Source organism: Lutjanus erythropterus, chromosome 19 (assembly GCF_056507025.1).
Source record: "Lutjanus erythropterus isolate fLutEry1 chromosome 19, fLutEry1.hap2, whole genome shotgun sequence".
Taxonomy (NCBI): Eukaryota; Metazoa; Chordata; class Actinopteri; order Lutjaniformes; family Lutjanidae; genus Lutjanus; species Lutjanus erythropterus.
The window spans coordinates 20,208,171-20,232,497 of NC_139335.1; the positions used below are offsets into that span (position 1 = coordinate 20,208,171).

General features: G+C 42.2%; 3 protein-coding genes across 3 annotated transcripts in view; all 3 read left to right on the top strand.

Annotated features, from left to right (window-relative positions):
• Positions 1 to 5,302, top strand: part of prr36b (proline rich 36b) — a 35,993-nt gene extending 30,691 nt beyond the window's left edge. Inside the window, exon 5 of the mRNA XM_084743692.1 lies at positions 500 to 5,302. Within this exon, the coding sequence (XP_084599818.1) occupies positions 500 to 3,552 (3,053 nt within the window). The 3' untranslated portion in view covers positions 3,553 to 5,302. The remainder of the gene's footprint in view (positions 1 to 499) is intronic.
• Positions 5,303 to 6,364: 1,062 nt separating this feature from the next.
• LOC146309710 (uncharacterized) lies at positions 6,365 to 8,352 on the top strand. Its single transcript, XM_084743691.1, has one exon. It carries the CDS (start codon positions 6,957 to 6,959, stop codon positions 7,983 to 7,985), a length of 1,029 nt encoding a protein of 342 aa, XP_084599817.1. The 5' UTR covers positions 6,365 to 6,956; the 3' UTR covers positions 7,986 to 8,352.
• Positions 8,353 to 14,831: 6,479 nt separating this feature from the next.
• pkn1b (protein kinase N1b) overlaps positions 14,832 to 24,327 on the top strand; it is a 41,981-nt gene continuing 32,485 nt past the window's right edge. The window contains exons 1-2 of the mRNA XM_084743745.1: positions 14,832 to 15,004; positions 15,155 to 15,317. Coding sequence (XP_084599871.1) covers positions 15,291 to 15,317 — 27 coding nt within the window. The 5' untranslated portion in view covers positions 14,832 to 15,004; positions 15,155 to 15,290. The remainder of the gene's footprint in view (positions 15,005 to 15,154; positions 15,318 to 24,327) is intronic.

Consider the following 24,327-nt stretch of genomic DNA (forward strand, 5'->3'; position numbering starts at 1 on the left):
AACTCTTCCTCTACCAGAATGTTTCTGTGGGTGAGATATCTTTAACACATTTCAACAGGATGCATTTATAAGCAAGGAGCAGAAATTTGTCCAGCAATTTGTTTGTCCAGTAATTTGTTGTGATCATGGGAGAGTACAACTTCTTTAAAGGAAAAAGGAAAAAATTTGTATAAATAGTTCTGGATCCTATTAATAGGCCTACACTGTCTGAAGAATATAGTTTCAGGTAAAAAGCCTTCATAATGCTATTTATTCAAGTGGATTTGTGACATCTTACTCCATTGCTGTCATGGAGTGCAGATATTGAGGCTAAACTCCACCCCACTCTGTAGATTTTTCTACTTAAACTCTGATCCATTTAAACTCCAAATACCACATCTTTAATTTGTGTACAGTGTCATGTAACTACGAAGAGTTCAACATTGTTCACGTTTTACAAGAGGTTGTGTCTAATATAGTTTAATGTTTAACCGTTTCCTGTGCTGTGTTTTCCCCCCAGATGTTACCAAACCAGCCACACCAGCATCCAAAAAGACTGCAGAGTCCCCCCTTACTCGCGTGTCCTCTACAACAAAGTCAGCGAAACCTGAGGCCCCTAAAACAGCCTCAAAATCAGACGTAACCGCCAAAAAGCCTCCTGCTAGTAAGGCTGCAGACACAAAGACACCCAACCGCTCCAAACCACAAGACAATAAGACACCTTCCAAGGATGCTTCCAAGACTCCTAGCTCAAAAACTGCTACAACCAAGACCGCTAGCCCCAAGAAAACTGTGGGCAGCAGCACTCCAACTCCAGTGAAACGTGGCCCCAAAGCTACAGGTGCTGCAGAACCTGAAAAGGAAATAGCTGCTGCTGTAGCTGCTGCTGCAGCTATCGCTACTGCGGCTGCTGCCATCGTTGGGCCAGAGGAACCAGAACCTCCTGCAGAAGCAGCTGTGGAGCTGTCTCCTGCACCAGAACTGATGTCCAGCCAGACTGAAGTAGTACAAGATCAAGAACCAGTCTCTGCACCCGTATTAGAAGCAACACCAGAACCTGTAAGAGAACCAACACCTGAACCAATACGGGAACCAACACCAGAACCAATACGGGAACCAACACCAGAACCAATACGGGAACCAACACCAGAACCCATTCGAGAACCAACACCAGAACCTATACGAGAGCCAACACCAGAGCCAATACGGGAACCAACACCAGAACCTGTACGAGAACTGACACCAGAACCTGTACGAGAACTGACACCAGAACCTGTACGGGAAGCATCTCCCGAGCCAGTCCATGAGGCAGCCTCCAATTTTCAGCTGCCTGCTCAGTCAGACCTTTTCAAATTCGAGGAGTCTGCCAATGACTCAGTTCCTTCCCTTGGAACTACAGTCATGTCTCCTCCTTGTTCCCCACCGGGCCACATTTCACCTGTCAGAGAGCCACAGAATGCTGCCTCTCTGCTGGACATGCAGTCCGACCCCTGGGACAAGAACCAGATCGAGGCGTCATTTGACTTTACTCCCCAGAGCATGAACTTCCAGACAGAAGAGGAAACAGAGAATAAAGAACAGTCTGAGGCACAGAACACAATGGAAGAGGAAGAGGAAGAGGAGGAGGAACAAAAGCAGAACCAATTTATGCCTGGCTCCACAGTTCCATCTGCAGAGGCTTTTGATATGATGGCACAACCTCACTTGTTGGGTGCATCGCCTGTGGATGACTTCACCTCCAGGCAGCTGATCTCCCCTCACGAACAGGAGGAGGCAGTGGAAAAGGCTGATGAGGAGATAAATGAGGATGACGATGAGGAGGATGAGGATGAAGATGAGGAACAGCGGAGACTCGGCCATCAGCCTTCATCCATGGGCACAGACATGAGCACATCTCAGCCCTCCGAGGAGTTCCAAGTCAGGTCCTCAGCCTTTGGCGGCTCCGCAGGTTGGCATGGTGATGATCTGCTGTCCGGAATGGACTCTGAGGACATGAGCAGCTGCACCAGCAGTCGGCAGCAGGGAGTTTCTGACCTCAGCAGCACCCAGCACACTGCAATACTGGAAGGCACCCAGAGCTCAGATGCTCTGGTCGACTCAAGCCTCCGTGGCTCTGAGGGAGACTGCAACCTCATGGGGTCTCCCAACGTGGAAACCCTGGCCAACGAGGAAGAAGAAGACGAGGATGAAGACGAGCGGGTGGATGATATGGACCTGAGTTCAGAGAGAGTAGAGGAGCATCACAAAGCATTCCAGCAGCAAGAACAGGGTGAAGAAGAGGAGGATGAAGATGTAGAGATGCACAGTGAAGGAGTGACAGAGAGCTGTGGGAATGCAGATGAAGATGACTTTAATGAGGAGGAGCGTTTAGACAACCTCAATCGCTCTGGCCCTCCACCTTGCGTCCCCCCTACCTCCTCCTGGGGCCAGACCAACCCCTTCTCTGATCCCTGGGCTCAACCAGCTTCCCTGCTTTCCATGTCCTCCCCCAGCCCCATCTCTGACCATGGTGCAGTTGAATCTGAAACACCCACCCTGTCCCCTGCCCAGGCACGTTTGGACAGCAGTGCCCCATCTTTTGATCCTCAGTCAGAGGAGCAGCATCCATCAGCCCATGAGGAGATGAAGACTTCAGCCCCTGAAGAGGCTCACGGCCTGCTCTCTGCCCCAGCTCTGGCTGCACACAGCAGCAGCGAGACAAGCACACCAGAGGAACTCCGTGACTACGACAGCAGCTCTGGGGTGGAGTCCCGTTCTGACAAGCAGCAGACCCCGGTGCCTGCTTCAGTTCAGCCTGACATGGAGCAGGACCTGGGTATTCATTTGGAGAAAGGCGATGGAGAAGAGGAGGAGGCTGAGACGCTCCCTGCTGACGAGGTCCTTGGAACAGGACCCCCAACTGCACCAGCATCCGCCCCATCTTCCGCCTCCACCTCAGGTGATGAGGCCAGTGACACAGAGGGCGAGATGCAAATAAACGACCCCGATGCACCGGTGATGATGGATGAGAGTGCTGGATTCGAAAGCCCTACTCCCACCTGTAGTCTGACCGCTCTCGAGGAGGATGAGGAAGCGGCTGACACCGCAGCTGGAGAGGGCGAAGAGGACGGAGGCGGGGCCACCCCCCAGTCAGCCAACTCTGTGGCATCATACGGCTTCGACTGCACCACATCCAACTCCAACGCCCACTCCATGGCAGAGAGCTGCGGAAAGAGCCCAGGGATCTTCTCCTTGGAAAATGAGGAACAGCTGCCAGAGGAGGCCAAGGACCCCTCCCTCATCAAGGAGCTGACCCTGCCGTCCGCCGCTGCTGCTGCCCAGGCAGAGGACCTGCTGGGCAGGCACGTGGACCTGATGCCTTTGGGTCATCCAGGAGACAACCAGTCCAGTGTAGATGAGCACCACTACATGTTTGGGGGAAAGATTGCAGCAGACCACCTGGAGGAGGTTGATCCGATGGAGCCCAGAGTGCACCTTGGGCCCCAGGAAAGTGGAGAGACCGGTGACAGCCAGCCACCCTACTACTCCACCATATGTGATAAGACTGATAGTTTTCTGGCAGGTAATGTATAAGTCCCTCCTATTACCCCTGGAATGCACCTTTTCCCCGCAACCCTCCCCCTTTACCTGTTGTTCGTTTTCTCTCCAGTTGGGTTAGATGGCTTAGAAGAAAAAAAAAAGGAGAGCAAGATTGTAGGAAAAGATTTTAAAAAATGAACAAAGGAGATGGAAAAAAAATGACTGTAGCAATTTTTAAATGAAGCCTCCCTCTTTCATACTGTTATGGTCATGGTTATGAGTGTCTGGCTTAAACTCCTTTATGTACAATAGCTACTACCATTTTCTAGTAGAATGTTCTTTTTAAGTAACACTGCATATTCTGTAGCCCCTGGTGGGGTATTGACTGATTGGTCCAATGTGACTGAGCTTTTAAACCAGAAAAAAGGAAAAAAAAAAACAGATGGAATGATATGGACTCATTGTGTATTTATCCTACTGTTTTTACCGAACAAATGTCAATGATTTTTTTTGTTTTGTATTTGCTTATTTGTTGTTTTTTTGTTTTGTTTTTTTCTGTTAAAACCTGGTCCTCCCTACCCTGTGTACACACGCTTCATTGTTCAACAGCACCATAGCGATAGTCAAATGCTCCTTTTAAAAGTTTGTGTTCTTGTTTCAAGACTTTTAGCTATCAAAATAAAGGCTAGATATTAACACGGCAGTTTTGCCCTTACAGATTTGTTGAGGTAGGTATGGGAGTATTAGATTGCAGTTGGTGAGGTTTTTAAATGTGTGCTTCAAGAGGTTCTACGCTCTTTGCATAGGTTGTTAAGGTATATAAAGTGCAGTCACGTACAGTATGTGTTTCAGGCATTTGGTTTTAAGTGGCTAAGCTTCAAGCCTCAGTTAGCTGATCATTTGTGTTACAGAAAAGACTAAAGACCAGTAGGCCTGGGCGATGAAAGGATAGCGATATGTATCGGCAATAGACGGGTCATCAATAGCAATAAGGTAGTAGTTCAATAAAATGTTGAGTAGTTTCACTTAAAAGCAAATTTTATAACGAATATGCCTCAGCTCATTAACAGCCTTTCATATCTTTTGATAATGGAATGTGCTACAGCCATTTGGTTACACCACCGACATGTGAAAAACAGCATTAAGTGACAAGTGACAACAACAGAAACAGCATAGAGTGACAAAATGAGTGCAGATAAAAAAAAAAAAAGGACAGGTCAGCTCACCAGTGTGGCAGGTTTTTAAATTTTTTTAGTCAGACAACTGTCAGAGGGTGAGGAGATGTCTGCTTAGCCTGCTGTCACCACGACTCAACCGCAAATTAGTGGACAACTATCACAAGTTTTGTGTAAACTGTGCAGGAATACCATCCTGATTAAGACCTGTAACATAATCAACTTATTTTATCACTTTAGCCATTTCCACCCTTTGGAGTACACAACATCAGTCACAATCTACTCAATCAGTAATTATCTATATTGACCGATAATTCTCGATATCAACCGAAATTTGACTATTGTGATCGACTTTTAAGCTGTATCGCCCAGGCCTAATGACTAGCCTGTTATTTGTGATGAGACGCTGCATTGTCCTACATCGCTATCACAGTTGAGCTTTACACTCGCTGAAACATTTTCATAGTGGACGTTTGGTTTACTATTTCAACAGTATATTGCATGTTTAACTAACAAAAAGACTGTGTACTACCTTGAATTTGAAACAGTTCTACACTAGACATGTTCATAAATGAATGGTTCACACTAGGTTATCTTTCAAAATTCCATTAAAACATCATTGCAAGGCATTTTGTTCCTGTTTCTTATTTTCCCTATGGATCCAGCATGCCTGAACTTATTGTCCTTGTGTCCGAGTCGCTGTGTATTTGTATGTTTACACAACCTATTTCCCATGGCGTCTCCTACTCTTCACCATGGGAATAACCGGAAAACAGGAAGTGATGCAACATTGTACAATGGTGTTGTATCTAAAATGGAATTTTGGTCAAATCAAAGAAGTAATCCAAATGGTGTCCCAGTGCCCAGTTGTCCAGCATGCTTTTGCCTTCATGACATTTTCAGATTCAACACTATCAGAACAACATCACATTCAAACCAGGTGGCGCTCACTTAAAGGTACTCTGTGGAGGTTTTTTATAAAGCATTTACAGTCTGTGTTCTTCATCAACATGGATTACATGTATCCTTGAGGTTTAACAAACATGTTGAATGTATTTCTCTTCTTGTAAAACATTTTCCGAGCCAAATATTCTAAATATTTTAAACCCTACATTGGCTATATCTGCTAACTTGCAGTCGTCTTTACCTTACTTGTTCCATTGCTACATTTGTTGGTGCATTGTTGCCACTAACTGTCAATCAACCAACATACAACGTTGAAGTGCCAAAAATTGCAGTTCCTCAAATGGCTACTTGAGGCTAGCTCCATAGGGAGTCAGTCCATTTAGACCCCCCATAGACCTTACAACAGAAATAAACAAATCTTTACAGCCTGGTCCAAAAAGCTGTTTTGCTCTCTATAGCTACTTTCCCTATTCATGACAGCTGTACTGGTATAGCAATACTAGTGGTCAAAATTTCACAGGGTACCAACAGTAATTAGGCAGGAATATCTTGTACTTTAAACATTCAGACAGGATGAAACCTGCTCAGATCTGTCTGCATCCTCCTGATTGTTACACTCACACATTCAGCACATGGACAAATATACACACAGATATATTGGAACAGCTGCTCCTTATACAAGCCACTTGAATGCATCTGAAAAGAAAACCAAACGCTTTTGTCCCTTTCGTGCCTCTTTCTTCTGACCTGCCCCCTCCTTCTCACCAAAAGCCACACCACAGACTTCTTACATACCCCTTAGTTTCCTAAATGAGACTAAAGTCGTGTTTCAGGTTTGTATTTTGGGACACCACTGCTTTCTGTTAGTTATATAGGCACACTTATTTAAGGGGATTATCTGCCTTTAGCACAATTTTCATGACTTGGTGATTATGCATGACACAAGACAAAAACATTTCTATTGTTGACATTTTATACCATACATTAGTGAATTTCTGTGATGTTTGTGTAGGTTTAATTCCCCATGTTTTCATTTGTCTCTGTCTATCGTACTGTGTACATATGATGCTGTCCTGCATGATAGCCAACACAATCCAAAGAGGACAAAGCAGCAGATATGAGTGTGGTACCTATGTACTGGAGTTTACATGATTAAAGCAATCAAGGGGAAATATGGTTATGAAAGAAACTGCAACTTTAGAGAGAAAACAGTGACCTTATTATTTGTCCGTTTCCTGCTATGTAGATACAGTATATTCCTGTGTCACATTATTTTGAAAGCCCCTTTCTTTTTTCGTTACACCTTCGCCCTCTTGTCAAATCTCTCCTGAACCCTCGTCTTCCTGGTCCCTGTCGTTGTACCACCCGTTCTGTTTGATGCATGCATCTCTAATGGATGCACCAAGTGATCTTGACTGTCTCACAGGAGACGAGAAGACACGTGAAGCGGATGAAGATTACAAGCTGAGAACACACTACCAGGAAGATTACCGGAACCAGAACCACACTACCCCTGTTCCGATAGCCAATGGCCACTACTTGGCGTTGGTCCCAGGAAACAGGAGGCCCATTGATCCAACTCTTGCAGCACATTTCAGCAAGATCGCATCCGATCCTCCTTTGATAGAGACCACCGTTGACAGCCGCACGGGTGGGGAACAGCTAAGGAGGCTAGAGCAGCACCAAGAGAAGCTGAGAGAGATGCAACACCGTCAAGAGCAGGAGAGGCAGAAGAGGCAGTGGCTGGAGGAGGAGCGGCTGAGGCTGGAGCAGCAGAAGCAGCTGGAGAAGCAGCGCAGGGAGCTCCTCCAGCTGCAGCTGCAACAACAGCAGCAGGAGCACCGGCACCGCAGGCAGGTTCTGCAGTGGCAGCTGGAGCTGGAGCAGCAGTACCGCATGCAGCAGAAGCAGATCCAGCAGCAGCAGCAGCTGAGACGGAGCCCGACTGGAGTCATGCTCTCCCCGTCCTCAGGGCTCTGCACCATCTATGAAGCCATGGAAACCAGTGACGAGGAGGACGAGGCCAGAGGAGAGCACAACAGGAACACCCACGTGGTAGGGAGGAGGGTGCCGTCCTCCCAGATTGCCACACAGGATTTCCAGAGGCAGCTGCGTCCAGTACCTCCACAGGAGCTGGAATGGAACAAGAAGGTGGACATGGTCCAGCAGCTCATCAACCAGACCTTGATGCTGTCTGGAGACGGAGGCTGCCCTCCTCTCCTCCTGCTCCCTGTGGGGACAGGAGGCACCTTAAGCCCTTTGGAGAGCAGCATGTGGCCCAATCTGCTGCCTCAGTTCAGCCCTCCTGCTGCTACAGTCACTTCCGTCAGCAGCTACTCCCCAGACAGCCAGGGCAGCTCCCCAACTGGAGACTGGACTGTGGTGGAGGTGGAGACCCAGCACTGAAAACAACTTATCAACAAGTTTAGCAACCAATCAACAAATCAATTAAAGTAGTTAAACATTTTTTTAGAAATAGTGAACAGGGGAAAATTGATACCACTCTCAGATCTGTACAGTAAATATGAAGCTACAGTTAGCTTAGCATAAAGACAGCAAACAGCATCTCTCTTCAAATAAAATCTGCGTACCAGCACCTATGAAGCTAACTAATTATATTATTAGCTATATCTTGTTTGTTTACAAAAATCAATGTGGAATAATAAAATTCAGTTTTACAGAGACCATGAATGGAGTGGTCATCAGAGAACCAACAGACTCCAGGATATTACTGCTTCCAGACCCAAAATAGTCCATAACTCGTGACATTTTTATGTCCTGTGTTGGCAACAGCTGCGACTGAAGGCATTATGGTTTTGGGTTGTTCATCCATCCGTCCTGTTCTTGTGAACACAGTATCTTAATAACACCTTGACAGAATTTCTTCAGTTTCACTTTGACTCAAGGATGAACTGAACAGAAGCGATTGTTAGATGTGATAGATGGATGGTTGATCCAGTCACCTGCTTTGTGTTTTTTGAAAGTGCCTGCCCTTTTCCAAACACTTTCTAAGGATGACTTCCCAGGTGGTTCTGTGTAACAAACCATCTGGGGTGTCAGGTTAACAAACGTCCACTTGGACTCAAGGATTAAATTATTATAATTTTTGGGTCAAAGGTCACTGTGACCTCACAAAACATGTTTTTGGACATAACTCAAGAATCTGTGTGCTAATCATGACAAGATTTCACAGAAATGTCTCAGAGGATGAAATGAGTAATTCTAGTTACACTTTGGGCGTTAATCTGCGAGCTATAGAGGTGCTGGTAGGTGGATTTTGTAACCTTTGGACAAGTCTGGCTTGGTATTTACTACTGTTTCCATCAATTATGAAAAAGGTAGTAACCGCCTGTGGCAGTGCCATGCCGTTATACTTATCCTGAAAACCCAATAGTCCAGGATATTTTGCAGGCTGTTGGGCTTTGGGAATAATGTCCTGTAGTTTTAAAAAAAACTGTTTGACTATTCCTTTAATCATGCATATGCAGTACAACCTAAGACAGAAATTTAGTGGTGGATCTGTATTTATATTTGAAGAGAATAACATTACTATAAAACATATCACACAATGTAGTCACATCTGAAGCCACACAGGGATTTTTAAGGATAACAGTCACTTCATCACAAGTCAAATCATCATATGACCATCCAGACTTGACGTCAAATTGATTTAAGATCAACTTCCTTATTGTTTTTAGAACAAATACACTGTAGATGCACCGTGTCTTTGATTCCTGTTAGCCAGACAGGCATATCACATTCTGTAACCTCACAATTAGAGCATGTTTCCTCATCAGAGGCATAGTCCTCTGTTGTCTTACTCTGAAATGCACCGTAACTGCTTTAGAAACACTGTTGTCATGTGTTGTGTGGGACAGCGCTCTTTTTATATATATATCACAACCAGATACTGAGACCAAATATTGGTCACCCTCTCAGATGAGAGCTTGAGCTATGACAAATTGCACTTGTTTTTTCCTCTATTTATTGTGTTGGCCAAAGTATTTATACAGGTATTTATACAGGTAAGTGGCAGTACTGTTAGTAGATTTATATATTTGTAGACTTATGAACCCAAAAGCCTCATAGTGAAGTGTTACAAAAATATTTTAAAGAAGTTATTGTGTGAATGGAGTGTAGTGTGACAAGGCCTGTGTGTGCACGATGCAGTGATATAACCTCCCCCCTGCCAACCCACATCCTCCCGTCTCCAGTCAGTAAATGTTACTGTGACTTCACTGGATAACCAGGTTTTCATGGACTTAATGAAGTCGTCAGTCACGGAGGAAGAGGCGGCGTGAGGGAGAAGAAGGCTCTCCTTGTTCTGCTGCGATGGGGAGGGATGAGAGAGAGAAAGCTGGAAGGGCAGCGGACTGGTGTGGGTGAGGGTGCTGCTGGTGGTGGTGGGAGGGACATTCCAAAGTTGTAACCTCATTTCCTGGGTCGGCCAGTGTTCTGGGAGTCTCCGAGGTTACCGATGATGTCATGGTGGGAGAGAAAGGAGGATGTCTGAGATGAAACAATGCATCACTCTGGCAAAGGCACACCAGTGGGGGGTGTGGGGATGGGAGGGTGGGTAGTTGAGCACCAACACTCAGCCTTTGCTCAATACTTATTATATGTTCACTATAATATAAAAGTCTGTTTTGTTTTCTACACATTCTCCGTATATTTTCTTCTGTTTTGTGATTTGTGCAATATATCCAAACCATGCTTGAAAGATCAGGTCTTGATAACTTATATTAACATATCATATCTTATATCAGTAACTGTGATGTTAAATGTCTAGCGTGTACAGAAAAAGCACCTGTGTCTCCCTCTTTGTGTCTGCACAAGGTAGGTGAGGTCGGTCAGACAACACAGAAATAATAAAAACAACACTGCCACCTGTTGGCTGCATGATGGAGACACTAACCCAACGCTCTGTGTGCAATGTCACTGTCATGTTGATTTACAATAAATCATTAGATCTAATACACTTTTATGCACTGCTACTATTAGTGAAATGCACAATTTTATATGAAACTGGAATTACATGGATCCTAAATCAATATGTACGACATTTAAAAGCAGCATGTACAGAATATAGTTTTCTAAATCACTTAATACTTTATACTGCAGCAACACTGTGCATGTTTTGAGAAAATATATTTGTTTAAAACCAGTAAATGTAGCCACCACTGCTGTATGCTGCTATATATTATCATATCAAAGAGTTTTTACTAGTTTATCATGATTTATAACCTTATATATATGTGAGAAAGCACAACTAACAAAATAATGCATGCATTTATGAGAGTAAACCTACATGTGCATCTATATCGTTTTAATCATAGAGTCTACAGTGCCTCAAGATCCTATACATTGATATTCTTGTGTAACTCTGCAATTAATTTTCATACACAATTTAAGTGTTTACATTTTTAATTGTTTTGTTTTGTGAATGTTTGCCATCATCTTCTTTTGTATTGCAGAATCTTTTTGTGCTGTTATTGTGCCAGTGGCCAAATCAATTTCAATATATAAAATGTGAAAAATCACTCTGAATATTAAATAAAATTTGCTTGAAAGTTGCAGTTGTTCATGCTTGTTGTAGTGTTTACATCAAACCTGACACATTTTTTTCAGTCTACTTGTTAGTGAGCAGGTAATATTTATGTAGCATTTTACATAAAGTTTATTTAGTAGTTTATAGAAGAAAAGACAGGAGCAGGGAAATAGTAGTGATAGTGCAGTCCTACTGTCATACAAGTAGACACAAACACTGAAAATATATATATAAAAAAAAAAATTTGTGAGAGAACAAGAAGTGACAACAGCGCCAGGACCTGCCATGAAGCTTTCCCCTTCACTATATGAGAAGGTTTCCCCCTGCTGGCTGTCAGGAAAGCTTTTTGAATGTAGGCTTCAAATGACAGTGTCCATCACCAGGGTCGGGTCAGATTACTCTGAAATGTAATCAGTTACTGAATATAAATTACACAGCAATTGTTGTAATTAGTAACAAAATACAGTGGATTACAAAAAAATGTAATATAATCTGAATACTTTTGGAAATCAAACATTTTGAAAAGATGAAAATATTGCACCTTATACTAAAAACTGCACCGTATACTAACACTATATTTACCCGTTTAAGTATATGCTTTATTTAGAATTTTTCCACCACTTTACTTTGCTGGCAGACAGTCTTTTCAAAAGGGAAACTGCCATTATCCAAGACAAATATCACTCTCTCGAAACCAACTAATTTCCACGGGCAAATTCAGGAATTTTACCTTGCAGAACATGAGGAGGACAGAACAAAATCTTAAGACAAAAGATGATAGATTAGTCAACATCTAGTAGATTCTACTTTGTGGGATGAATGACAAGCTAAACACATTAACAAGAGCAGAAAAACATCAACAGTATAAGAAACATTAAAACTAAAACAAAATGATTTTGTCAGTAGTGTCAAAGGGTCAAAGACGCTTCCTGAACAGCCTCCATTGCATTTATGATGGAATGAACACACGAGAGAGAGGAAGGGAGTGAATTTGTTCTCCCTGCGTATGTTTCAGGGTGTTTCTTCCTTCCGTCTGTGACAGAGTCCAGTGATACAGTGGTCATATTGTTGCTGCCGGCGTCTTATGCATGGCGAATTCCTCTGGTGGCAATAAGGCCTTCATTCATCCATTTACTGTCGTAGTGTGTAGATCAGGCTGGTTGGATTTCCTCTCTGAGCTGACAGCAGATGAGTCCCATCTGACACTGTAGAGGAGAACAAATGAGACAGTTTGACATATAAACGTTATGACAGCAGTTTGGTGAAAAGGGAGATTCGTCTGCCATTTGTTAATACTGTAGCAAGCTACCAAGTAATCAAGTATTCACCCTGCTGAGGTGGTTTACGCACCTCATATTATAAACACTTCTACAGGCACAACACAGGAACCACTCATTATAGCAGAGGGACCCCTGGTTTAGTATCTGTATATTTGTATAAAGAAAACACAGAAAGTTTTCTAAGGCATGTATAACACCAAAAGTATTCCTAGAATGCTTTGGCTGGGTTGCACTAAAAAGGACTTTTTAAAACCCTGATTAAATCATGGTTTAAATTTAAATTAAATTGGAGCAACTTTTAAACTAGTTTAAAAATAAGAGATCTGAATTTAAACCTCTCTTTAAACCTTAGTATAATTTTTACTTTAAAATGAGATTAAATTTTATTCTATTGCACCAAAATTTTAAACTCATACTCAAAATATGATCTAATATTAACTTATATTGACTTACTTATAAATAGCTGATTTATTGAGAGAGATTGTGCAATAATAATTATCTGTCGTTTCATTCATAAGTAGGCTAACTAGACTAACCAACTGTTAAAACAGCAAGTAAAAGATGTTTTGTTGTCATTCTTTTTACTTTTTAGCCAACATTTTTTCCTCCTTAGTTAGCTAGCAAACAATGTAACATTTTGTTAATACAAAGCAAGTTCATGTTTATTTACTGTTTCATTAAACAAACATCGCCATATTCATTAAACTATTTAATTCCGGTTAACATTACTAAAGTTGGATTTGCTAAACTGAGATTAGTTTTTAATTGTGTAGTAGAGCTCTTTTTAGTTTTGCATCTGGATTTACTCAGTTTAAACCTAGTTTTTAACACTAGTCTGTGATTAACACTATCCTCAGATTAAGTGAATCTATTTTGGTGGAACCCAGTATCAAGCTACTTTGAACTGGGCCTGCATTTTGGGATGTAAAGCCACAGGCCTACATGTCTTCATGCAGGCTGTACATTACAGCAGCCCATCTGCTTCTATACAAGCTGAAGTGACCTTTCTTCAGTAGCAGTGAAGCGAACACATTCATTTGCTGTCTTTTGTCGTTTGGCTCTCCGTGCTGTGCTGTCATGTTCAAATGTGATCAACAGGTCTCAGGTGGAAGCAGGAGGGCGCTCAGCTGACGCAGAGATCTGCGCCCATTCACAGCTGCGTCAAGCTGGAGACGGAGAACCACAATAACAGAACAGGAAGACATGTGCTGCTTTCAAAACAAAAGCCCCGAAAGAGTGGGTTTTATCAGTTGTTCGAAAGAAATGGAGGGCAAGGACCCTTAGAAACACCCAGAAACGTCAAATAATCCGAATACAAAAATATGGACTTTAAATGCATTTAAATATGTAGAGATACAGTTTCTTTAATGGCCTGCATAAATTCATAAAAGCCAAACTGAACTGAGTGTAGTGAAAATAAGTGCACATGTAGAGCTTTTCATCTTAAGTACTTTACAATATGACCAGGGGTGGGTTTAATCATTTTGGGGCCAAACTCAGGAATGGGACCCTCTATATCTCATGTTCTCCCCTTATTTCATTCCCTGGATAAATAATAAGTCATAAAAATAAACTTTTATTTATGTTGGACTGCAGTGGATGAACTGAGGAGCCTCACAGCTGCAGAAAAGAAGCAGGAAAGAAGCTGTTGTTGTTTCTTAACTTATGAAGCTCTTAATGGGACCCTTAGTAGCATGGAAGCCAGTGGTATGGTACGTATCCAATCAGATTCACACGCGTCTTGCTCAGAGACATGTGGACGAGGGGGAACTGGGGATCTAACGGCCAGCCCTGTGAATAGAGCTCAACCCAGTCAGCATAACTTGGGTGCTCACAGAACAGTTAGCTTAATACTGGGATTGGTCTGTCGTGTGTTGCATGTGCACTTTCGAGTTAGGCCCCTGCAAAATTGAGTGGTGCAACCCAAACTTTATAACCTTGCTGTGGTAACTAATGTTATCCTGCAGGTCAGCCTGTAAAGTCCAAACTATGAAATAAAAAGTCATAACTATGGGATCATTTTGACTTTTTATCTCATAATTTTTAGTTTTTATCTCAATTTGGACTGACTTTTTAAAAATCCCATAATTCTGATTTTTTTCTTTCACTGGCAAAAATAGGCTTTCATAATAATAAGCTATCCCTATGTCAAAATACAATAAATTTTAAAATTATAATTATTACATTTGTTAGTGTGTTGCCAATTTTACTAATAAAGCGTGTTGACATAGTAAATTGCCATACTATGCGACTTTTATTGTGAAGGTTGTAACCGGAAGTGTCATTTGTCCCTCTCAAACTGACTTAACGTTTGCTCCCTCCTCTCCAGCATCACTCACCGGCTCTCAGCTTTCCGCAGAGCCGAGCAGGAGTGCAGCGCCGCGGGGAAGATGGCCTCAGTTTGTGCTAATGAGCGGAGCGGAGCGCGGCGGCGGTGATCGTGGCGGGTTTCGGGTTTCTTCACAGGGGTTTTCCTCCCTGAGGAGCAGCAGGAGAAGAAGAGAAGACAGCCTGCAGCAGCTCTCAGACTACTACAGGACACACTGCACTGCGTGATGCAGATCAGAGTCCAAGAGTTGACATCCTGCTGCCGGGAGGTGATGGTCTCCTCCTCTGTCTTCTCCTCACCTGCTCCTCTTTCCTGCCTCCAAACGTCACCATGTTAACATTTTATTCAGACATCAAACCGCGTCTCCACCGGGACTACTGAGTGTTTTTTTTATTATTATTATCATTTCATTTTACAGGACATCCACCGCTGGACTATTTAACCACTGGAGCGCTCCACCTGTAATTTCTACCATGATCTGACGGCTGTAAAGTGAGACCAACATTAATAGAAGTCACCTGGCGTCGCCATCTAATTGGCTGATCGCGCTACGCATGATGGCCAATAACAACGAGCTACAAGTGAGTTTCACAACTTTTGCTTTTTCATCACTTGTTGTGTTAATGCCGCTGTGCTGATGTGCACATTGCACGTGAAAGTCCATAAACTTAATGTGGAAAACATCTGGAGACCTTTTTAGTTGACTCTTGCTGATGTCAGTAGTGGTGGGAGGAGGTCTGTCACAGAAATACTGATTCTGTGTTGTACTTCCATAAAGTAAGGACATTTACAAAAACAGATTTTTTTTTAAAAATGTGGTGAAAACTGAAGCTGCAGAAGATAACTTTGTGCCTAGAATGGGTCAAATCTCCCAGAATGCTAGATCCTACAGTTCCCATGATGCAGCTCAATAGAGATTTTCATAACACGCCTGGTAAATGCTATCTCATTCAAAGTCCACACACAAAAAATTGTACAAGAAGAAGAAAGATACTGCTGTTTACAGCTCATGTAGGAGTCCTAATGGACTCTCAATGAAGGCCGCCAGCAACTAACGATTACTTCACTTACCCTCATTTTCTCAATTGATGAAAAAAATGTTAAGTATAGTGTTAAAAGTTGTGAAATATTCAGTTCGTAATGATGTAAAACAGTGAAAAGCGGAGAATTCTTACATTGGAGAAACTAGACAAAGAGTTATTAGAGTTTTTCAAGCTGACATGAATTATGTAAAAAGTTGCAGATTAATTTGCTGCTGATGGACATATCTTGTCAGCTCTACTCCTCATGATAAGTAAACTGATCTTCAAGTGTAAAATTGGTGGAATGCCCCTTTAATGAACCCTCCTATGGGATCTAATAGCACCAAGCAGTTTGCTGTTCAGTGTACAAGCGAACAGAAATTAGAGGAAACAAGTGTCACCACTATACAACCAGTAATACTTGCTACTCCGTTATCGTAACATTCTGCCTACATTTCCCATGATGCAGCTCAACCGCTAAACCCGAGTTTCAAACTACACATTTTATTAGACAAAATTAGTCCAGATTTTTGTTGTTGTCAAACAAACACTGTTGACCTTTACATAAAAGTGTCACAAGACAAAAATGCAACAAAATGAGAACTATTTGTTTAATCTTTAACGATAAACTTATTGTGTTTTTAATGCAAAATATTCATCTGAAAAGTAACTAATAACTAACTATCAGAGGTAGAGCTGCAACAATTAGCTGATTAGTTGATCAAGAGAAAAAATGATGAATTAACATCTGTTTTGATAACTTGATATTTGTTACAAACGTTACAACCTAAAATAAATACGGATAAACACTTTCAAACGTAAAACCACTGCTTCCTCCACAGCCTTAATACAGATGAGATTTCCTCAACTTAAGACCAATGATTTCCCATTTGTGACCCAGTAGTTGCCCTCAGGTGGAGTCGGGGGTGAGTCATGGAAGGTGCTGTGGTGTCGGAGCCTCAGGTCTCATTTAGAGGGGTCGGGTTACAGTTACCCTGGTGTCACCTGGTCCGGGAAGCAGTGGAGGGAAATGTTAAAAATTTAAGGCTTAGTGCCAATTCAGCTCATGCCAGAAGACTGCGCATCACTCTCACACCCACTGTCACGGGGTTAAACTGCTACTGTCAACATTTTAGTCACTTTTAAATACTTAAAATTGGTCTACGCATCTGAAAGAAATACAATGTGTTACAAGATTTCTGATTAAGGGGTGACCGTCTGTAATTACGGCCACAAACCTCTCATATTTCCTGTATTTATCTGTGTGGGTTTGGTGTGAACTCTCAAGTATTTCCCATTCCCTTAGATATCAGCCTATTCATTTTACACTGCTGAATCATTTGTTGTGAGTGAAAACTGGCTTCCTCCTGGACATTTAGTGATTTCCCTGAATGGGCGCGGGTGCCTCCAGTGTTTCTTGGAAAGCTGCTCTGTCCCATGTGGGCTCTGGGACAGTAACATCTAATATGGGCCGTAGTGCAGCTCTACAGGGACTTTTTTTTTTTTACATCGTTTCCACACCACATTGATCCTTTAAACGCTTTTTGTAAATAAGGGCAACACTTTTAAAGTGTTACTCCGGAAATTTAGTGCTGCACTTCGGCAAAGTCGGGCGATGTAAAAGTGACTCATTAATAAAAGAGTTTAGTATGAAATGTGTTTGTCCCTAAGAAGATGGCGTCATTAGGAACAATGCATAAAGCCTCTTGGGTTGTCTCCTCACCTAAGTGTTTAGACTAAGGCTTCCACGGCACTTGAGTAACCATGGTTACGCTTCACTTGCATCATCTTCAACAGCATTATTGTCAGTTTCAGTTAGCTTTTTCATTTGTTTTCTAAGGCATCCTTAGATGGGAATTTAAAGGCAACCTGTCCACAGCACATCTCCGCCACAGGTTTGATCTGTCCTCAACACGGAGCGTTTTGACTCACTCAGATTTTTGTTGATTTAGTCGTCTGCCCTTGAATTTTGTGCTCCTACCACAGAGAAGTAGGCTTAGTAGTTAAGTAGTTTCTTTTGTCTGTTTATATTTTATATGATTACAAGTCTTCGCTTGTTTTTTTATCATGAAAATTGAAAATATTCTCTATGCCGTTTCTGTGTCTGGCTTCCTGCCTGCTGAATCTGCTCTGTGCTGCTTGATGCGGCAAAAATAGACTCGGCGCATATTTGAAGCGGAGCAGTGAGCCGCTGCTGGGACACGCTGCAGTGCTGCTGGGCTGGTAGAATTAAACTGAAAGTGATTTTATGCAGCTGGGCATTGAATTTTAATCTTTAGGTTGAGTCAAGATCCAAAAAGCTGCATTTAGCTTAATGCAGTGTACCACCATTTTTTGTTAGACTTTCCCTGTCTAGGAAAAGACTGTCTTTCAAAAACTGTCCCCCAGTTTGTAATGTCCCCAAACAAGAGTGACAGAAGACATAATGTTGGGACAGACTCAACATAAGAAAGTAAACTTCATGTGTTAAATTTATGGACTGCATTTTTAATGGCTGAGTATTGCTGCTATAGTGTGCATGATCATTACATTGAACTCCAGCAGCCCCGCTGTGTTGATGACACATTTAAACGCGTTTGTGGCAGCATGACTAAATGTATAACACCTCAATGATTCCCTGAGCTGCGATTGAGCAGTTCCTGCCTACTCTGATGAATTCAGCCTCCTCCTGTGACAATGGCAGGGGTTCAGTCATCATTACCACAGGCCAGCAGACAGTTGCTGAGCGATGGCTGATTGAGATCAAGGGGCCACGCTGGTAATGATGATAGGCTGAACCTGTCGGAGTGGACCGAGGCACAGTGGTGTGCTGATTGGGTCGCCGCTCTTCTCTTTTATTTCTCCTGAATACCTCATCAAGGGCGTACTGTTGCAGACACTCGTCCTGCTGGCGGTCACGACGACTGCTGGGCTCACAGAGGAAAGTCTTCCTCCCTCCTCGTCCCTCTGTTAAAAGCACATTATCCATATAGCTGAACTGTTAGTGTTTTTCTGCCCTCTCTATCTGTTTTGCTGCTCCTGCATTAATGCTGGCCCTCCTTCAGATGGCTTCAAGGAATGTAAATCAAGTCTCCTGCTGAGTGTGTGAGCTCTGCACTGAGCCGATAACGTAACATACATTTTGAGGTAGCTATACACTCTGTGGCCGTCCTCTCATGAATTCTTTATTTCTCTTGGTTTCCTGTCGCTATTATCTGTGAGAGTTGTGCAAGCCAGAGGAGCTGCTGCTTCTTCACTCAGTGGGTCAGCAGCAAAGGCAACTCTGTCGGGCCCTGACCAAATTACTTCTTTATTGATCATCAAGAGAGTGGAGGCAACTTTGTCCATTTCTTTAATGGCATCTGCAGACTTTTGAGCACACTTGCATTATAGAATTGCTGCAGGCTGAGGTCTGTTGATGATCTCACATAGGGCTACACAATTAGTCAAAATATTATTGAAATCGTAATATAACCAAGTGCAATATTGAAATTGCAGATCCTTGCAAGGCTGGGCTGTAAACAAATACAAGTAAAGTGATAACATAAGTTTGTTGTATTACCCATCTTGGTTGCGACGGTATTTGACACGCACAGTTGACACGCAACAGAGTTTTGATACTTCTCCATCCATCCATCCGCTGATCTGCAGTCAAGTTGCAGTGGCAGCAGTCTCTCCTCAGCTTCTTTTGACGTGATGGAGTGGCGTTTCTAATCCAAGCCAGACTTTAAAAAAAGCCATAACGGTTACTGAACCTATCTTTTTTTATTAATCTGCACTCATTTTGTTACTCCACGCTGTTTATGTTGTCATCACGTGCCACTCCATGCTGTTAAGACATACCTGTTAAATGGTGGACTGTTCACTGTATACTGTATCTAATGTGTTTAAGTGAAACTATTGAATATTATGTCGAACTGCTTTCTGATTGTTATTGATGATGTGTCTATCACAGATCCATATCACTATCGTTTTATTGCTCAGGCCTACTATAACATTTACATCACTCCACATAGATCATTAACCCTTGAATAAAACATTAATTGATTCATTGAAATTGGTTGAGAAATGTAAACACTATAGTGCTTTTTATCCAGAAAAAACAGCTCCCCTATTTATATGTATTTGTGTATGTATTTGTCTTGTCCAGACTAATATGGGAGATAAAATTATGCCCCTCCAGTGGATCATCATGGGACGTAACATCGTAAACTTAGTCAATGGAGAGGGACAAATCACTTTTTGGCCCTGTTTGAATTGTGCCATGACATTCGTGTATGTTTGTCAATTTAAAAGATAATTTTACAAGTCAAGAAAGTTACCATTTGTCATAAAACTGTCTGAGTGTCACATTGTGAAGATACGTGAGAAGTTGCATAAGTAACATGACTCATGCGATTTTCTCCCCCCAAAAACCTTAGCCACTGACGCTACGATGCCTGTGTGTTTTCGTACCAGGATGTAGTCACTTGAATAACATTGTTGGTGATGATGACGTATATTGTGAGAGGCAAGAGATGGTTTATGATAACTGACAAACTGCAACCTTCTCGACCTGTGAAATTATCTTTTTTATTGACAAACATCATGTGTCTAATTCATGACAAAACAATATGATTTGTTTCTTGATGTTGTTGACATCTGTTCATATTTTTCTGAAGTAAGGTCCCATAGGACACACAGGACATATCGCAGGACACTGGCTGAAATGGTCAGTGTGGCATCTACAAATACATGTTTACTGTCTCACATGTGTCATAATAACAAATGATGTCTTACGTCACAGTCACCATAATGTGTGTGTCCAGCTGCCACAGCTATGGATAATAGGATTAGGAGACTGTGGGCTTCACTATGTCTCTGACCTCCTAGGAGGGTAGCATTAGAGCCCTCAGTCACAGACTCACACACATATATAAAACCCACCCCCCCAACATCCAGACCCTTCTGCACGCATCCAGGATTACACTGCGTCTGCAGAAATCCGTCTCTACTCCAGACGCACCAGTAGACGAGCTTATAATTGCTGCAGTACAGCTTCAATGCATTGGTGGGACATCTTAACGGCACCCATCAATAAAACTGATGGGTGCCCTAAGCTCACTCGTTAGGGTGCAGTCAGCAGTCCAAGTTAGTGGCAGGGAGGAATGCTGATATCTTAAATGCAAATGTAGAGGAAAAACTAAAAATCCCTTCGTGCTAGCATCAGTGACTCCCTGTGTTTCCGTACTGACCCCTCACCAGGCGCATTTCCATTCAGCTGACCAGTCTGAACACCAGCTGTTGTTGCTATATGCCAGCCATCCACCAGGCTCTCAGAGGATTAGTTATCACTGATACCAAGCCAAGAGGAGGAAGGAAATGATGAAAGAAATAGAACAGAGAGGCTGGTGATTGATAGACGAACTGCTGGTTGCACTGGTCACTCATGCTCAGCTACATTTTGTTTTTTTTCTAAGCTGGTTGTACGAGTGTTTCAGAGCTTTAAGGGATTGTGGTATTACAGGATTGAAGAATGTGTTGCAGAGAGGGACATGTTAGAGAATTGGTGTCACGTTGGGGGGGGGGGGCAACATATCGTAATTTCAATCTGGAAATTGTCTGAGTATGACTCAGGGATAGGAAGGTCGCAAAGGGGAAGGGAGCCATTTAGGAGCCATGTGTTCATCTGAGAAACGAGCATTGATTGGTTGGTAAAGTAGTTTTGTAATGCTAGTGGGCGCTGAGGCTCAGCAGGGCTTGTGAAATAGCTTACACTCTGGTGTTTGGCCTGGGTTTAACACTGAAACAACACTCTGAAGTCAAAGGGACAAACAAGAAGTGGTATTTTTCATTTAGTGCCTTCAACTGAAAATGTGCTGACATTTGGTTGATATTGATGCTTCCAAACATTTGACTTGAAATTTGTGTTGGTAATTAACTATTAAACTATAGAGACAAAAGATAAAGAAACAATCTCATGAATAAGGTCTATTGAGCAGCCGTTCTGATGCTTTTGATCTTATCACATGATCATCATCTGCAGATCTAGTTTACCCTGTTGACAGTGTTTCGTGTTTCAACGATGAACCTTGAATATTTTGAGTAGTAGTGTGGTTATGATGGTCATATAGGTGGAAACATTCAGCAAGTGAGTTTGACTCAGCAAAAACAAACAAATAAGAAAAATAAGGAAATTGTATTAGTGTGTCGTAATGCAGCCTTTCCTCACAGGATATACATAATTAAAGCAATATTATGTTGTTTAGTAAGTAAACCTGAATTTTTATGTAACCTCTTACAAAACCTGGCTTGCCCAGTGATTCAGAGTTGATTAATGCATTTAAATAATGAATAAATAAAGACAATAATTAAAGAATCCTTATACAGTAATATACAGTGTATTTCCAAATATATTACTTTGAGATATTGCCCAGAATTGTTGCCAGACAATACTCCCCATAATATAACAACAACAGGAGGGTTTGAACTTAAAAGTTGCAATTTTGCTACCAGACAAGGACCTGATCACAGCAGAACTTACAAATCTAATAGCAAAAACAATTCATTTCAATAGAATTAAATACATTTTTCAATTTTGCTGAACTTTGATGATGCATATTTATGCTGTTGACCATAAGCAAGCCACATCCAGGCTTCTTTCGGGTGTTGTAAATCCTCGAAAACACTTGAATTTTAAATGTAATGCTTTCAAGGTTTTAAATGTGCTTGAATTTGAGTGAAGTGTTTGAAACTGCTTGAAACTGTAAGTGCATTACTTTCATAATAAATTGCTCTCTGACCGAATAGTTTGTTTTTAGATAAAGATAAAATAGATCAGAGAGAGGCTAGAAGTGTGTGATGGTGTTTGTAACTGCAGAGACTCTGCCATCTGCCTGCATTTCTCATTATTTTGCTGCGCTAAGTGGCTTTATTAACCCAAAGCATCGGTATTAAACAGCCTGGGAATAAGACTCGACAATAAACTATGTATCTGGTGCATTTACAAACAGCTCCAATCCTACTGATTCTGCCTTTTAACTCAGGGAGCCGCATCACATAGATGGCAGCACTTGGCAGCCTGACGTTAAACTTTTTAATCTTCTATCTGTAACAAAATGATGTCCAAGGTAAAAACGACGTGGATGACACATGCTGTTTGATCAGAAACTGAGGTATTGTAGACAGAAAGAGAGGAACCTGTGCTGTGTGACCTGATTGTGGTTACACCTGACCCGAGGCACATGAGATGAGTTATCCCGCCACCGTGTTGGGGGTCATGTGATAGCCTGTGTATTATGCTGCAGGAGTGGTGTTGGGTTTAAGGGGAGCACAGACCTGAGGCTTCATGAGAGCAGCGGCGCGCTCGGCCATGATGCTGCCCTCAACAGTGGACTTTCTGTTCTGTCAGCCCAGAGGCCGTTAAAATGAGACAGACAGGGGAGAAAATCGGCTATTATTACCTTCTTGAGAGGGAGAGACAGACAGGTAGTCCGACAACAAGCCCACCCTTCAAAATGTAACCCAAACTGCAGCCATTGTTGTTATTAAAGTCTCTGAGGCTGAATTGCTGGAACAGTGGGACACTGAGGCACAAATAGCAGCCAGATACCATTGTGAGTTTGGCTTTTTTTTTTCACCATCAACAATGTGCGGGAGATTATGAGAGTTGTAACTGGAGGAGTATAAATAGTCTTTAATGAATAGGATGCAGCGTTTACAGGGGGAAGTCCAGGGAAGAGAAGAAGACTACGCTGAAGAGTTTTGATGCTTTACCAGCTGCCATTTGTCAGGGGCAGTGCAGCAGTTTTATGAGCCTTGTCCGTCACATGACTCAAAGATTCTGCATATTGCAAAATGTTGCTTTATTTGTTTCTTAAATGGTTTGTCTCCTTTCTTATTTATGGGACTAAGACTTTTGTATTTTTCTAAATGAAAATAAATTTAATGAAAACACTAAAACTAATAATGAACTGATCTTCTAACAAGTATTGTCTGTGTATCCAGCGCCTGATATTTCTCTGTGTCATTAACCTCCATGTTTGTCCAACAAGACTAAGCATATGTTCACTTCACTCTGCCAGCAACACAGCTACAAAACAGACAAATGTGCCCAGATACTGTCGCCGAGTCACCAGTGAAGTGCTGCTTAAACATTTGTTGAGGTCAATGAGCACTTGTGTGTAGAGTCAGTGAACACGGATCATCAAGCTGCATTTTTTTTTTTTGGGTGATGTCGCAGTAAGAAAATAGGGTTAAATAAAACCAGCAGGAATACGTTTTTCATCCATTGTTTATGCATCACAGGATTTGTGGCGGAAGTGGTGAAACAAGAACATATGAGTGGCTGACAGGTCACCACATCAGCAGAAGAAAATTGGGGCCAGCTCTGATTTGTAGTGCCTCACATCCTTCATGCAGGGGCAAATGCTGGACATCAGTTTCTGGCTCAGTGTCGCTGGCTTCCATTGAAAATGACTCATAGCCTGATGCGTTGTCGCCGGTTACGTCAACATATCATAAGATTTAAAGGCTGCCCTTGTGCCTCTTTAATATGACCATGCTTACAATCTTAGATGTCAGAATGCTGGCATTTTCTATTTAGCATTAA

Excerpts from the sequence above, each read along its gene's own strand:
- LOC146309710 (XM_084743691.1), top strand. The coding sequence starts at position 6,957 with ATGCATGCATCTCTAATGGATGCACCAAGTGATCTTGACTGTCTCACA.